We start from the raw sequence: 17369 nt of genomic DNA, 5'->3' as shown, positions 1-17369 counted from the left end.
AGGAGCCCATTACAACACACCACGCCGAAGTAAAAGCTAACGTGACAAATGGCAAATACCCACGAGCCCAGCGGAGATTCTCCCTGTTCTGTTAAAAACACGGCGCGTCGTACATACATCTACGCCGCACTGTTTGTTTGGAGAACTTTTATTTCCTGAACCGTAAATTGTTTATGGAAAAAAAAAAATATTCCACTGCTGGACGGACCTCCTGTGAGGATAAAGAGGAAAAAAGTGGCGAGCAAACAGCAGAAGAGCAGCTGACTGAATGTGCTGCTGTCTGGCCAAGTTTCTGAACCTTGACTTAATGGAGCGAAAGCCAAACTCATGAGAGTGTTTATGGGTGGGGGTCCAATCCATCATTGGGTTTACAGTAAACGTCCATTCCACTTAAAGACTAATTGATGACAAATGAAGGAGCTCGAAGCAAAATAAAGGACCCGTCAAAACTTTAGAACACGGGCAGATTACTGCAGAAGAACATTCTGGCTCAGGTCGGTCTGAAAGATTTGCTCTGGATTGATGGGATTTTCTCTGCTTTTTAGTTTCAACATTATTGTAACACTTTCTGTTAATCTGAGGTCTGGGTTCCACCGGTTGGAAGAGAACTCTCGGGTGGAGCAGCACCTTGACGGTGATGAGAGCTGCTCGTTTACAGCGTCTTCTCTGCAGCATCATCTATAATCTATTAAAGGACACTCCTGATGCTGGGAAAAGGTTAAACCCATCACAACAAAACAAGAGGTAAGAGGTTTGCACTGAAAGGAGCAGTTACACACTCTGGTATATTTGATTCAAACAGAAACCTCAACAAAAAAGAAAATGTCTTAAATTTGAGTCATGACCTTTGGACTTCAAGGTCGTGTTACACAACCACTGCGCACATTTTGCGCATATTGCATGGAGGAAAATTGGTCATTTGTGAATATATGTGAAAGAAGTGAGAAAAATTGTGGTCTTCACATGAAATTTTCACACATGTAGCACAAATGAACCACGTTAAAACTGGCTTGCCAAGTGTTTTTTGTTATTATGTAAAATGAGGTATAAACTTGAGCATGAAAGGAAAAAAAGTGAAAATAAACTATGCAAAGAACACATTTGATGTGCCTGTTGTTATATTTATAAAATCCAGTTTTTATAAATGTTCTCTGAATTAATTTTGTAGCATTTATCCACCACGTCTTATAGTCTGCTCTGTGAAGATATAGCCTGACTTTTTAACCGGATCGTGATCACATGTAGACGACACAAAGCTCGTTAGCATAGCATCATAGGATGTTAGCATAGCATCAGTTTGTAACGACACCGCCGTCTCCAAATCAACCATTTTCATGAAACTTTCTGTTGCTGCTTTAAGTCCAACACGTTTATCCTCCAGTTCTTAATCCTCATAGAAGTAACTCCTTTCTTTTTTAGCTGCTCTTTTAACATCTGCACTTAGCGAGAGACTGGCGGACTAACTTAACTCCAAACGGTAGCGCAAGAAGGCAAATGATATCTCGATTTTCCCTAAAAATAAATTGTCTAAAACAACAAATTCAAATTAATCGATTCATTGCCGAGTCTCCTCAAAACTCAAATTCACGTAAAGACCCGTCGGCCAAAACCCTGACGGACATTTGCGTACATCAGTGAATGACGAATGCAAGAAACACCCATGAATTACGTAAATCACGCATGTATCACCAAAGACCCACATTGCATACGTGGAAAATGAACATAGTGGCAGTTTGACACGGCCTTCAGGTCTTCATCAGTTCTGATGAAGCCACTTGGATTAGTGGTAAAACATTTCATGAAAGAAGACTTTGAAGACCCACTTCCCCTTTGGAAAACCAAACCATATTTGGGAGAGTATAGAATATAAAACCTTTAAGATCAAAATAGTTAAAATGTGTATAAATTGGTCTGAGTGACACCTGTCTCTATGTTGCATAAGCATAATGGCGTTTAGCTCTTACTTTGTGTATTAGAAAAGTCATTTATACTTCAGTATTATTGTGGAAGTTTCATAAAAAAGTAAACAATACTATTAATGTCATATTTATCATGAATGAGATTTTAAAGATGGAGCCAACAGAAAACCACTGAACAAACTGAAGGACAGATAGAGACTGTTTTAGACAGAAGAAATGCTTCAATTCTGCTGCCCCACTGTTTTCTGCAGACAGAAAAGAAGAAAACAAAAACACAATCCAATCCCTCCCCAGGGGTTCGTTTTTTATCAGACAAACCAGAACAAACCTTGACTGAAATACTGTTCAAAACACTTCTTAATTTAAGAAGAAGCAGAATCATAAATAGAGTTAATTGAAAAGAACCAAAGAATCACAACAAACAAAGAGAGTGACATGTCTTTTAATTAATGGGCGGCCGTGGTGCAGCGGTAGGGCGGTCGACCCATGATCTTAATATTGCGGGTTCGATTCCCACCTTGCACAACCAAGTGTCAAAGTGTCCTTGGGCAAGACACTAAACCCCAACCTGCCTTTGGTGGTAGGTTGGGGCCAGTGTTCAGCAGCGGAGCCGTCACCTGTGTGTGACTGGGTGAATGGGACTGTGACTGTAAAGTGCTTTGGGCCTTTGAAGAAGGTAAAAAAGCTCTATATAAGTATACGCCATTTAATTGTGCCCTGGCCCCCAAGTGTTTTTTTGTTATTATGTAAAATGAGTTATAAACTTGAGCATGAAAGGAAAAAAAGTGAAAATCTTTGTCCTTGTCTGTCCACAACAAAATTGTCTTTAAAAGACAGGTGAGTCAAAAATAAACCAAGCTGGGACATTTATTTCTACTAGACAAACAATACACAACTAATCTGCTCTTAACTAATGACTAAAGTCATGATGTAACCAGAATACTACCAAAATCATCCTTTGTAGTGAATACGGTGCATTGTGGCCTCTGGGCCTGAAGAATGACAACATTTACAACAGATCAATCAGTGGTTCAATTTGAAACCTATGCAACCGGTTTTGTATCAGGTGGTTAAATAGCAGTGACAGAAAATGATTCATGATTTCCGCCCTGACTAAACAAACATGACAAGCATAGAATGGGAGGCCTGAGATGATGACACGGGTATAGAGCTGAAAGCATCTGGCAGGCGCTGAGTGAATAGCTGACAGACTCATTGGTGAAATGAGGAGTCGTTTAAGATAACTGCGCTGTGAGTGACAGAAGCTTCTGCTGCTCCCAGGAACTCCCTCCACCAGGACTCTCCTTTAGGTAAAACCAATGATCTCAATCATTGAATGCCATGTGGGGAAACAAAGGTTGTAAACCACACCCCCTGATAATGGTTCAGTCCAGCATATTAAAAACTTTAAAGCAGAAAGAGCTTCCATGATATTTCTTGGATGCAAGTTATGAAGTTATGAAGCCAGATTAGAAAAGAATGATGCGACTTGATCCAGGTTAGCTCTCTAAAGAACTTGAAGGACTTGTTCCAGCACCGAGTTGGTCTCTATTCCTTCTAATGAACTATCCATCCATCTTCTGAACCCCCTGAATCCAGTGACGTGCGGTGAGATTAACGGCTGGTGAGGCACTGACGTCATCAGTCAGATTTACAAACATATGAACCATACTGAAAAACTTCCCTGAATCAGTTCTTCATCTTTTATACTTTTGTAAATTTTCCCGTGAATTTTGGAACCAATTAGAATGCTTTGTAAACAGCAAATTAAACTGTAACATTGTTTTAAATTTGAAACAAATAGTCGCATATTTTAATTCGGATGTTAAAAAAGTAGAAAAAAGTATTAATTTGTTACTTCTCGATTCCAAATTTTACATTCATAAGTGCAGAATAAAAAAAAAAAACAACTCCCAATTTCACCATATTTAAGATCGAGTTGCTCCAGTTTTACGACTATATAAAAAAAAATTAACACACCCAAAACAAGTAAGACTGAAACAATTTGTGCTTTTTTGTTTGATAAGTAATCCCCTCTAAGAAAACTTTGTATTGTAAATATTATTATTATCTTGTAATCCCCTTTTATATATTTTAAGATACTTTATTTGTCTATCAGCAAATTCTATTTTGGATATATTTCTGATAATTTTATTTTATATTTTTTACTTGAGATGATTCAATAAGTTTGGATTGATGACATTGACTACCACTGCTGATGCTATCTGATTCATTCATTGATGCTGGATTTTGTATGTTAATACTTTGTTCAATAAAGTTGGAAAAAAAACATACTGAGTAACTTATTCACCATTTGATTGACAACAGTTAACGTGTTTTGTTTAAAATATCATTTCAACATGTTTTTTTTTCATATACAAACTGCAGCATAGAAAAAGCACAAACCTTATTATCATCTTACCTTTACTTGTAAATAAAACCATATGCCGCTCCTTCTGAAGAAAATGACTTGCCTCTTGCACTTCACTCATCATCACTTCTTCTATTATTTTTTAGCGTCCTACTCTCAGGGCTCACCGGCGCCCCCTAACTTGAGGCACGGGAACTTCTGGCCTCACCCAGCGGCGTTTTTGCCGGCGTTTAGCGCTCAGCACAAGAAACACGTCCCTCACATACAGTTATTTATAAAAACAAACACTGTACATCATATACATCTGCTAAATTATGTAAACTCAGCTCATATAGTACAAGTGACTGAACCGACACACAGAGAGACAGCAGTACCGTCTGACTGCATAGGTATTGCGCAATCCAAGGTGAGGCTCAGCGGGCTGGTGCCTCATCGCACGTCACTTAGTATCTGAACGGCAAATGCGGATATTCAGCGATTTTCAAAAGAAAAAACACCCAAAAATGTTACATTTAAATGCAAAATGACTGCAAAGCACAAATTACTGATTAAATATAATAATTGAATTTATTTTTTCTCTTTTCTTCCCATAATGACAGGTGAGGCACAGCCTCACCTGCCTCTCCTGACTGCACGTCACTGCCTGAATCCCATTCAGGGTCATGGGGTTGCTTAGGCCTATTCCCGCTAGTGTTGGGCTAAGACGGGGTACAGCCTGGATAGGACGCCACTCTCTCACAGGGCCACACACTCGCAAAGATTCACACATAGGGACAATTTAGAATCTCCAACTGCTGTATTTTGCGTACTATAGGATGTACTAGATCACAGGTGTCTAGCTCCAGGCCTCAAGGGCCGGTGTCCAACATGTTTTCTAACCAACCTGCCATTAAAGCTCCTTATTGGTTAAACACACCTGATACAGGTAATCAACAGCAGATGAGGCAGGATTTCTGAAAAACGGGCAGGAGGTCGGCCCTCGAGGCCTGGAGTTTGACGCCCCTGTTTGATTATAAGGCCACTGTCAATGAATGGTCTATTTTTTTAACTTATGTCATATAAGGCACATTAAGCAGGACAAAACACTTAGTTAATAAAGTCTGACTGGATGGCGGACTTATTTCTGTGTTCACAGTAACTCTAGAACTTGTTTGTAACATGCTACACGTTAGCAACGTTAGAGGCGTTAGTTGTGTTAGGGTATTCATAATGGCTGTAACGCCCAGCCATGTTTGCGACATGTAAAAACAACAACAAACAGTTAACATTAAAACAAACATTACTGTGTCTACGCTAACTACCAACTTTCTTAGTAACACATAAAAAAACAGTACGACAACGCTACACGTTAGCCACACTAGCGTATTCTAAATAATTTCCAACCTTGATGGTAACTTGTAAGGAAAAATAAAAAAACACTGTGTGCCTCTGGAAATCGCTTCGACATCAGTAAATACGACCACAATTAATCCATTCCAGATTATAAAGTGCACTGCTGTTTGTCGAAAAAATTAAGGCTTTAAGTTCGCCTTATAGTGTGGAAAATACGGTATCCTATGAAGCGTGTTTAAAGACTGTGGGAGGAAGCCGAGTGCACAGAGAAAACCTCCACATGAACATGCAAACTCATGTGATGCAACCTTACAGGAAGAAGCCGCTTTTCTCTGCGTGTTAGAGTTACAGTAGGTCAAAGAGCATGTGTTATTTAGAGGGTTAAACAGGTCTTTGTTTTTTTTAAAGGCCAGAATTTTGTCAGGTGAACAGCTGAAATAGTTAGTGGCTGTTCATAGGGTGGATGTTCTAAAAAAATGTCAGGACTTCACTTTAGTATTTCTTTTCTGCTGGTAGTTTGTTTTTTGTGTTTTTTTAATCCGGTCAAATTGTCTTTCTGAGGGAGTGTTAAAAGTAGAGACCAAGTATTTACGGAAAACTCTATGCAACGTTTTAAATGAACAACATTTAAACACTACAAAAATGGGCCCCCTAAAAAAGTAAAAAAATCTTAGAATTTGAAAAAAAGATTTGTTCAAATAGTCAAAGAAATCTGCCAATGGGGTAAGCAAAATGGTCTTAGCAAGATTTCTTTTTTTAAGAAAAAATAATAAGGCATTTTTTCTGGAATTAAGGGTTTTTTACTTTCTTAATTTTCAGTTTTTGCAGTGAATTAACTGATCACAGGTTTTTTTTCATGTAATACATAAAAGTGTTGATGCATCTTCTGTTAAATCAAAAGGCCAGTGTAAAGTATATTACCGGTATGTTTAAATAATCTCTTTCGAGAGTCGAAACACCAAACAGCAAGACACAGAGAGTGTGTCTCCATGTCAAGGAAAAGTGTGTTTGTCCGCTTCTGCCGGGCAGGCAGCATAAGTTTGACTCCCTGGTTACACGGATCTGCAGGCTCAGGGATCTGCTCTTTCCCAGGAAAGGTAATACTGCCAACTCTAATTCTGGATTTCGTAAGAACATGCAGCTATTTTCTTGACCCCCCCCCCTCCGTTTCCTCTAAATCCGTTTTCCATATGGCAGAGACAGATGGAGGTCTGAACGAGCATCTCACCGTTATGCAAACGTCAGCGATTTTACTGCTCCTCTGCTTTTCGTCAGTGTCACATTCGACCTCTTTGTTCAGGTTTTTCTGGAAACACCTCAAATAGGTGTGTTTGTAAAAATAAAAAATAAAAACTAAGATTTTTTTTTTTAATGACCCATCAGCAGGATCTGGAACATTTAGTCCAAGGAAACGGTTACTTCGAAATGTAAGCAAAACCCGAAATTTAAGTCCGAATACTTTACTGCCATTACCTTGCGGCTTAGTGAAACTGTGTTTTCTAATGGCGATCATTTCCATGTCTCAGCGGTGAACTCTACACACTTGTTTGGATGTACAACTCCATGGTAACAGTAAAAGCAAAGTGGAAAAACATTGACTCAAAGAGAAAAACAGAAGGTACAGTGCAGTCTGATTTATAACCCCAAAGCTCCAATTATCATATTGACCTCTGCGATCCCTGTGCGCTTGAATTTCACCGCTGAAAACACTAAAACAGGAAAACCCGGGTCTGTAAAAATCTGGGTGTGCTGCATGAAAGCGTGAACTCAAACTGGGGACTATGCTAATGTGACCAAAAGAAAGAAGCTCCTCGGGGAGAATTCTGGAAATCATTTATCCTGCGGGAATCTGGACTTTACTGGTGTTTGCTCATGGAATTTCAGTCAAGCACTCAGGATGAAATAATCAAACGCAGAGTGAGGACGTGCACGTCCTCCTCTGGAGTGCGGAGGAGCATCAGCTCAGCCTCGTCTTCCAGGAGAGCTCCCGGCTCCGAGAATGGAGAAAGATGGAGTACAGATCATCCCAAACTGCTTATTATGAGGAGGGGGATTTGTTTACACTCCAACGTGAATGGAGGCAAGCACACACACACAAACACACAAAACCTTAATCAGTGTGGAACAGACTGAGAGCCGCGCAGCCCTGTGGGTCCTTCAGGACCACATGTGTGTGTACACAAAACGACTTGAGTCCAGCCCCCCCTCCACTCGAGTGCAGCTACCTTGTTCCACAGCCGAACCCTCTCTGCTGTCTGGCAGACTGTAAATCTGCAGGAAAGTTAGCCGTCCTGCTGTCCTGGATTTAAAAAAATAAAAAACAACAAGAAACAGCCACCCTCACATTTTGGTAACGTCACTAACGGAAAAAAAAAAAAACTTAACAGAAGGACAATTCTTTTACTTCTGAGAAAAGACAAACAGAGAGGGGGCACTAATGGTCTTTTCACAGCTGGAACGAGCACTTTCTTCACAACAAAACCTTTCACATTTATCTCAGCAGCAGTTTATGTTTACCTATATTTATAATTCAAATGTACATTCCTTTTACAAGCTGTAACACGCTGTTGTATTATTATTTTAGGCATCAGTTTTGATGAATAGCAAAAGAGTGGCAATGAAAAAATTAGTAAAATGTTGACATGTGGAGGCATTGCAACATTTTGGCTTCCTGATTGAAGCTTGGTTAAAAACAAAAGTAACCATAGCCAGGTGCAGTTCACCAATAAACCACTAGTAGCTTTGTACACAAGTAAATCTGTCCCCATTCACTCCAATGTAAAACTTAGACTCGTTTTTGGCTCTGTAACTAATTTATGTGACAATTGCGATGGAGATCCATTTTTTTTTTTTGTGTAACCTCTTAAGACCCAACCTAATATTGGAGCTAACCCTCTATATGCACAGTCACAGGGCTCCATTGAAGCAGAATGAACTACTGTAGTTATGTAACCTGAATAGGATGTCCACACAGGCGGCCTCTGGTCATAAGTTCAGTTTGACCCCATTATAACAGTGGCTGTTTCTTTTTAAATTATTATTAAAGGTGATCCTCCAATCTTCAGCTCTATGAAAACCCCACTGGACCAAAAATAAAAATGATGTGGTTTACCCCTATAAAATATACAAGAGTAATAAATCCAGATACAGAAGGGGAAACGTGTTTTCAAGCCAGCCTGAAAGTTTGTTTCCGGCCGAAGCAGAACTATTTTACATTAAAAAAGTAATGATTGACCTGTTGGCATAACAAGCCATTTAGTGGTCGCAATGTCCTTGGGCTCAGATAGACTGCTGAGCAACGGCCAACGCTCAAAACGTATGACAGGACCTCTAATTATGTCTGTACATTGACTTAACATTAAAACTAGGTTTCTTTGAAGACAAATGCAACAAAACAAACTTATAGCTCAACAACAAATGAACTAAAGCAGGTACAAAATGACCAAAAGACCGTCAATAATTGAATCATTCTATTTGTTATAATAATGAGACTTTTTAATTAATTTATTTATCCCACAGCCGAACCGCACTCAGGAAGAGGCAGTAGCATTAAGAGTCCTACCCAAGAACCCTCACTGGGTGATGTTAATTGCCCCCAGTGCCATTGTTCATTCCCCTCCGGGAGTGGAACCCTGGATTCCTGCATGGTAGCCTTTCACCTTACCAACCGAGCTACCCAGCCGCCACTTAATCATAAAAATTAACATAATAGGGGTGGGAATATACTCATTTCCCACTCTTTAACCCTTGTGTTATCTTAGGTGACCCCACCCTTACATTGACATGTTCTCCCTACCATGACAAAGGTGGATAAAAGTAGAAAGATTTCAAGTAATCCATGGACACCAGTGAAGATCACAAATCATTGAAGAAAAAAGGTTCAGAGCACTGTCTAGTGGGTCTAGATGATCCTACTCCCAACGTTAAAGTGCCTAGGATAGCACAAGGGTTACTCAACAATTGAACTGTTGTTGACAAACTTCAAATGTAATAGGTTCAATATGTATTGTATGTATGAGCACAAATATGCCTATTTATGAAAAACAATTACTTATGTGGATGTATATATAGGGATAAGTATCTATTTTACTTTTAGTTTTTTATTTTCCAATCAAATAATGACTTATATTAAGTTTTATTTATTTATGTCTGAATGTAAATCTCTTTTTGTCTTCTGTAAATGTTTTGGTCTTGATTGCTTGAAAAGTAAAGTAAAACCATATAAAGAGTGAAATTTGTCATACATGTCAAACTTCAGAGCAAACATTGTATAACTTGTTGTTTTTCTTGAAGCTGTGATCACTACATTTACACCAAAGTTCTACTGTCAGCTTTGATCTCCATTATGTGGCTTCACGTAATAAGGCAGGATGTCTAACCAGTTTAAGTGGACTTGCTTGTTTCTACTTAACTCCAAACAGGAAACACCTGCTGAATGATGGCCATGGAAACAGAGCAATTCAACATTGTTCCCTCCTCTTTCTAATTGTGAGACAGCTGGGAAGTGATGGAGAAGTGTTTTTCTTCCATCACATCCACCACAATCACAAAGTAATTGCTAGTCTCAGTCAAACGATTCTCTGAAGTTTTTTATTTTCCAGCAGTTTAATTGTTTGTGAAATATTTGAAAGCTTATCGTTGCAATACCTTCACCTACCCAACGAAATGGTGTGATACATGAACATTTGGGAAGAGAAGAAACTTTCCTTAACACTTTAAATTAATCCTCCGGCTTCAGAGAGCCCACAGGAGAAAAAAGCAGGTGGCACTGTGTGGATCATGTTTGTTGATTTCCCCTGTGAACGTAACTCCGTTCGTCTTGAACTGCTCGGAGAAGCTCCAGAAAGCACAGCGGGAAGCAGCCACGTCTGCCTGGATTATTGACTTACTGTCAAACGCAACACAGTGGGCGACACCGACAGCCTGTGAGTCTGCGCGGGCGGCCGGCAGCACGGGTCCCTGCAGGAGGTGGAGCTCGCACAGTTTCTTTTCTATTTATACACCTCAGACTTGCGGGAGAAATTGGGAGTCCTGTCATCTCCACAGCTCCTCAGAAGAAGACTGTGCTGGGGTTTTCATGGCGGACAGCAGGCCAAGCACAGAAGGAGAACAATCATCCCGACTTCAACATGGGCAGGCTAAAGGCCATCAAAATAAACTTTAAACTGGCTTATCTTGCAGGACCACAATGCATTTATTAAAATGTACCATTTCATGGCTTCAGTTTGGGTTAAATTGACTGAACTTGGCATACAAACAAATCCTAAATGAAAAATGATAACAATCAGATACAACCATTCAGGATATTCCCATAAATATGAGCACAAGAGGCTCCATGGAGGTTAATGCTTACATTCATGTTTGCAAAGGTCTTTACTGGTTACTTTATTGCATCTACTCCATACGGAGGAAATGCCACATCTTAGGAGGAGCGCAGGTGTGTCTTGCAGTTCCCTTAATGCCCGTGCAGCCTCAAGGGAACTGCTTTGACATCCCTTAAGGTGCAGCCACCTTAAGGGATGATTTTATAGTTGGAACATGGAACCTACCATTGTCATGTCTGGTAAGTGTGTTGTGTGGGACCATATCATTTAAAGGCCATGTCACACAGCCACTACATACATTTTGCGCATATTGCACAGATTAATATTGGTCACATGTGAATATTCGTTTGAAAAGTTGTGGTCTTTACGTGAGATTTTTCATTATAACTGTAACAAACAAAATATCTATTTCAACCCATCAAAAAACATCATGGTTTATAAAAGATCTTATCAAAAATAGACGTACACGTTTATCAAGAGGAACAAAGGTTTTACAAATTGAGCTCTTAAGGAAAAATGTAAAAGCCAACACTCACCATTGAGGAAGAGCTCCTCCTGCATAGCCTGCCTGGCAGCAGCAGAGAAGCAGTGCTTCTTTAGCCAGTCTCCATCAAACACACTCATGTGTTGGTCGGGCCACACAATGGACACCTAAAAAATACAAGCAAAGGCTGTTGACATTTCTTTACCTCACGACACAGTGGGGCAAAAAAGCATTTAGTCAGCCACCAATTATACAGAAAAAAAATCCAGAAAATCACATTGTCTGCTCTTTAAAGAATTTATCTGTAAATTACGGCGGAATATAATACTTTGTTTTGTACCCTTTGTTGGCAATGACAGCAGTCAAATGTTTTTTGTAAGTCTTCACAAGGTTTTCACACACTATTACTGGTATTTTGGCCCATTCCACCATGCAGATCTCCTCTAGAGCAGTGATGTTTTTGGGCTGTCGCTGGGCAACACAGACTTTCAACTCCCTCCAAAGAATTTTGATGGGGTTGAGATCTGAAGACTGGCTGAGCCACTCCAGGACTTTGAAATGCTTCTTACGAAGCCACTCCTTCATTACCTATTTCTCATAATTGAGATATACCAATGATGAAAATTAAAGGCTTTATCTATCTTAGAAGTGGGAGATCTCACACTATTGGTGGCTGACTAAATACTTTCTTGCCCCACTGCACATATGATTAGCTTTTTTCTATTTAACCTTTGCAATATCAAGCAACAAAATCTTTTTTTATCTTAAAATTATATACTGTTTTGGATGAATCTCAAGTAAATGTATTTTTAGAAGTAGTATTTACTTTCTTTTATTCGTGCGCTTTAAATATTTGAGGTTTTCTGCCTGCAGGGAGTAATCTCTAATGAGAAACCAAGGACAAGCATTTTACTAGAGTGCTCCATCAATAAAGTCTGTTTACAGGAAGCAGGAGATGAAAAAAACAAAGTAACGCTTTTCCTTTTTCATCAGCACAAAACAAACAGTATTTCCAAAAAGGCGGCCAACCGGAGTCTAAAGGCTCACAGTTACCTGGAAGGACAGCCACAATAAAGGAATTTGAATGTAGCCGACTACAAGGAAAGTCTTCAGACAGAAAAAGACGGGTCCCGCATGCAGAGGCCTCAAAGGTCAGGCTAAGCATGCGCCTCCGCCGTAATTAGATTCTCTTCCCTCTATGACGTCCAGTTTATCACAGAGAGGTCGCTTTCCAAGTGTGAGATATTGTCTTTTTTTTTTTTTTTTTTAAAGAAGTATGTTCTGTCATGTCTGACTAATGAGTTATTATACTGGGATGAAAAAGAAAATCTTTAATAGGAGCAGAATTTTGAAGAAAACCTTTTTATTTAGTCACTTTCTTTCCTGTGCAGACTCTTGGGGTTGCTGGAGCTACCCAGCTAGTGTCGGGCGAAGGTGGGGTACACCCTGAACAGGCATGTCACAGAGCAACACAACCACACACACACAATCACATCTAAGGGACAATTTGAGGCCACCGTTTAACCAATGGCGTGTTTTTGGAATGCAGGAGGAAACTGGAATGCTGGAGAAAACCCACACATGAACCAGGAGACCATGCACACTGACACACAGAAAAGAACCAGCCAGGATTTGAACCAGGCCCTTCTTAAGGCCCGTACACACCGGGACGAATATTCGCCAGGCGTTATTCGCCAGCGTTTTTCGCCACGTTTTTTGTGTTCACACCCAGGCGATTTTCGCTGACGATGAGCCGAGCGAACATGCAATTTCATTCCCTGACATTAGATGGCGCTTAATGTAAACAGAAATACTCCTGTACACAAGGTGGCGCTGCGCAACTTTACGCTTCTTAAAGTCGCTTTTCACTCAGAAGAAGAGAGCAAGTATTTACGCGCTTGTCAGAATAATACAAAGAAAACATGAATATTTCAAGCACCAGTAGCTCCAACTGGTGCTTGGTTCGGGGATATTTTAGAATGTCCGTCATTATTTCTTCGCAGCAGTGTAGACGCTACTTGACGTCTATCTTCTTCGCTGGTATGTGTGCTCAGAAAGGCAGTTTTGTGTTTGAGCGCCCCCAAGTTGTGTTTTACTGTAACTTCAGAAGCTCCAGACACGTGTGCAAAAGCGCCATTCTCATTGGTCGAATAGATTTCGACGCGACGCGTCGAAAAAAAAAAAACGAACCAGAGGCGTTTTTTTTTTACGCTTTGACGCGTGGCGTTTTTTCGCGTCGGTGTGCACACTCTCATTGGTGCCCTTTGTTTAGTCACGAGGCGTTAAACGTCGGCGAAAATCGCCGGTGAAATTCGCCCCGGTGTGAACGGGCCTTTATAGTGACGCTACATTCCCACCGTCCTCTGCAACGTGTGTTCTTTGATAAAAAAAATGTAAACGTGCGCTCAAAACTCTTGTGTTCATGCATCGCTACACAAGTTTTAATGATTTTTTTGGGCTCTATGTACAAAATGTGCAGCTATTGAATGAGCGTTAAAAGTCAAACCAGGTTGAACTTTGACCAATCAGGGACTTTGATTTAGTAGTGATGTATGGATGGCGTTGCTTTGAAATCCAAGAAGTACCAACTGTTTGAAAATTGATCATGGAGGAGAAACTAAAAATTGCGGTTTGTGCCCGACCGGAATGATATGACACCAAGTCTTACATATATTGGAAAAGAGGAGTTAAAGAAAAAGATTTACAAGATTTGGACCACTTTAACTTTTCGCAACAAGCCTGATTCAACTGTAGGTACATGCGCTCGTATCACCGTTAGCTAGCAATAGTCCAATGTGAACGTAGCATGACATGGAAATCGTGTTTGGTGTGAACGTAGCTTTACAGTCAAGTGAGAGTCTATTTGGTTTATTGTAGGGATAAAAACTATAAAATCAAAAGTGTCAAATTACATTGTTTTGGTCAAATTTAATCTTTATCTAGAAGTAAACATGGGCCAGGAGTTTGAGCCTCTTTAGCGTAAAAGGTAAGGTGGATAAATGGAGACAACGCTACAAAAGTCAACCTGATGATTTATCTGTTCCACTGAGGTAACCATGAACTCTTCTATGCATGTTAGAGATCATGGAGACTTTTATTTGACAGTTTTCAAAGCTTGTGTCCTGAAAACATTTATGAAAAGAAATCTCATTAAAAGTTGCTAAAAAATAAGAAAAACTGTGTATTGTTATTGCCTAGATAAAGTTCACACCCCAGGAACTCAAAACAACTTAAAATCTCTTTTAATTTTTTACTTTAAAACTATTTTTTTATGTTTTTACAAGAGAGTTGAATTACTAAATCTAAGGTGGGAACTTTTTCTAAAGAATTTCACTTTTTTTTTTTTGAGTTATTTTGTGATGAAAAGCAAATTTTAAAGAAATCAAAGCGGAATAAAGGGAAAGTGGGAGGAAAAAAAGGGTGAAACAACCCACCTTGTTGTCATTTGTGACCTCCACCACATCCACTCCTGTGTGGATGTCAAGGTCAGACAGCGAGAGCAGGCGGGCCTGAGCGGACTCCAGCGTGCAGCGCGGACACTGGCAGTTGTCCCGCAGCCAGGTGAACGGGTACAGACTCTGCCCTCCATCCTCCCACTCCACCTCAACCACCCGCTCCTCGTCCAGGGCCCGGACATGCCTCACTGACTGGCGAGCAAAAGGTATGGAGGCAGACCCAAGGGTCTGGTGTCCACAAATGTGCGCCGGGCCAATGAAAGGGGGCCGCAGAGCTGCAGTTGGCCTCAGCTGACGACAAGCCCTAAGTGCCAGACAGGCCGAGGCTGAGGTGGTCCTTTGCAGGCCGGGCAGAGCAAAACGTGCAAAAGTGCTCATCCACATGTCGAGCTGTTCCCTCAAGGCTACTTTATGTGCAAATCTAGGAGGGAAAAGAACAAAAAAAGAAGAAATTGAATCGACCAATCAGTTTATATAACAAGTCAGAAAACACTAGATCATCAGCAAACATTCACGTTTGGGGTTGATAGCATCTAAAGCTAATGTTAAAAAAAATAAAAAAGTACTTACCAATGTCAAATATGATCAAAAAATACTTTTTAAGATATATTATGTTCAGCTTTGACATGTTAAAATTAGAATAATCTTTTATATCACTTATCAAAAATCAATTAACAAAGACTTTTGAAGTTCCCTTCAAAATAAAGTGATAATTACAGAGACTTCTCACATCGTCCTAAAGAATTTAATCATTAGGTAATGCTTATACAAACTGCAAATTTCTTTTTTTCATTCTTTTTTTTAAATAAAAATATTAAAAAACATATCACAGTTAAAGAGCAAGTGACCAGTCTGTACAGAAAGAGAATCCCATCCATAATCATGAGCACCATTGTCAGCGTTCATACTGGCTGAAATGAACAAATGGAGGTAAAAGTAAGGAACCCTAGCAACAGAAAAACAAATCAACATTATTACAATGTTCTAAGAATGATCCTTTTGGATTATTTTCATGTGGAAAACAGTGGGCTGAACTGAAACTAAAATGATGTTTACTTGTTTGTTTGTACACATATATAATTTACACTTGATTACAGTGGGGCAAAAAAGTACGTCATTGCACTGTCACTGGGAAAACTTTCTTGCCCCACTACTGTATGTTGCAAGATTTACAAGGAATGTTGAAAACTTCACCTGCACTGATCAATATCCAGGTATTTATCTCTGAGTCACACTGATTGAATTTTTAGCTAAAGATTGATTTTAGGTCAGTGACTCAGTTCGTTCAGAATTAACTAATGTTCACTATGAATCGGATCAGCAACAACAATCATTATATGAATGGGATTGTTGTTAAAATGAATGGTTACAACGCCAAAAATGTGAGAGAACAGGTTTGGATCTCATTTCATAGTTTCCACTAATTTCTACAAAAAACGGAAGGTAGGAGTGAGGAAGGCTGACAGCAGAAAAACAAATCAAGTGTTGCTATTTCCTGGTTTTTATTGATCATGAACCTATTTAGAAACATTACATAACCCACTCAGTTACAGAGGAATAAGAAAGACAGTTAGTTTCTTAGCTTACCCAAAACAGTCTGGTTTTCTTTTTTGTTGATTCTTTTAGTTGCTGGTTTAAATGAAATTAAAATGTTTTGTTTGACTTTAAGCAGAACAATAGAACAACCTATAGCCTAGTTGCTACACGCATACCACACCCAGAAACAACATTTTGAACCAAACTGGCTGTTTGCTTGACAATGGTTAGGTAACACTGAATTAAAATCCTTAATGATCAAAGGTAAGATGTTTAATCTGCAAGCTGTTAGACATGGTGGACATTACTTGGTAGGTTTTTTCTTAGCAATGTAACCTACATCCCTATATCTGCTGGTCACCCCACAAATGTTTGTTCAGGCAGTGTGTGCGTGTTAGGGGTGTGAAATTCTGATGGGTTTAGCACCCTAAAGCCACCACCTTAACATAACCCCTCCTAATTCAAATGCTGCTTCTTTTGTGTTGTTAAAAACATTAAGTATTGTCTCTTTAGCAGCTAACTTCACTACATTAGCCTAAATACAAGCCCAAAAGGTAAACCCAGGCCTTTATAATGCATAAAGAACACCCAAGCTAGCTTTATTTACGTTTGATGACAGCAGCGTCAAAAGCAGCTAAAAGCTAATTAAAACTAGTTTCTGAGTCCAGTTTAAAACCTACCAGTCGAACCCACTGTCCTCACCTGTGTGGATAAAAATCACGCAAACATCAGCCACTAATACGACATTACCTGCTGCGGTGCTTGTCCCCCCGAGCGCGGCTGCTGACAACACTAGCTGCTCCTGTCAGCTGGAAAAGGGAAAGTAGGGGAAAGGTCGGGCGTGCGACGGAGCCGGGAGCCCTTTCACGATGACATCATCGCTGCGAGCTTGTCAACTTTGCCCTAGTTTTCTGTTCCCAGCCACGCGCCTCTATCACAGCTTCCGCC

At 39.8% G+C, this 17369-nt stretch overlaps 1 protein-coding gene across 1 annotated transcript in view; it reads right to left on the bottom strand.

The window, feature by feature from the left end:
* bbox1 (butyrobetaine (gamma), 2-oxoglutarate dioxygenase (gamma-butyrobetaine hydroxylase) 1) overlaps window positions 1-17369 on the bottom strand; it is a 29899-nt gene extending 12530 nt beyond the window's left edge. The window contains exons 1-3 of the mRNA XM_004066938.5: window positions 17172-17369; window positions 14865-15306; window positions 11483-11597 (exon numbers count right to left, since the gene is read on the bottom strand). Of these exons, the coding sequence (XP_004066986.1) occupies window positions 11483-11597; window positions 14865-15269 (520 nt within the window). The 5' untranslated portion in view covers window positions 15270-15306; window positions 17172-17369. The remainder of the gene's footprint in view (window positions 1-11482; window positions 11598-14864; window positions 15307-17171) is intronic.

Source organism: Oryzias latipes, chromosome 3 (genome assembly GCF_053564925.1).
Source record: "Oryzias latipes strain Hd-rR chromosome 3, Olatipes_Hd-rR_3.1".
In the NCBI taxonomy this organism is placed as follows: Eukaryota; Metazoa; Chordata; class Actinopteri; order Beloniformes; family Adrianichthyidae; genus Oryzias; species Oryzias latipes.
Note: the sequence above shows the minus strand (reverse complement) of the source record. Positions and strands in the feature narration are given on the sequence as shown.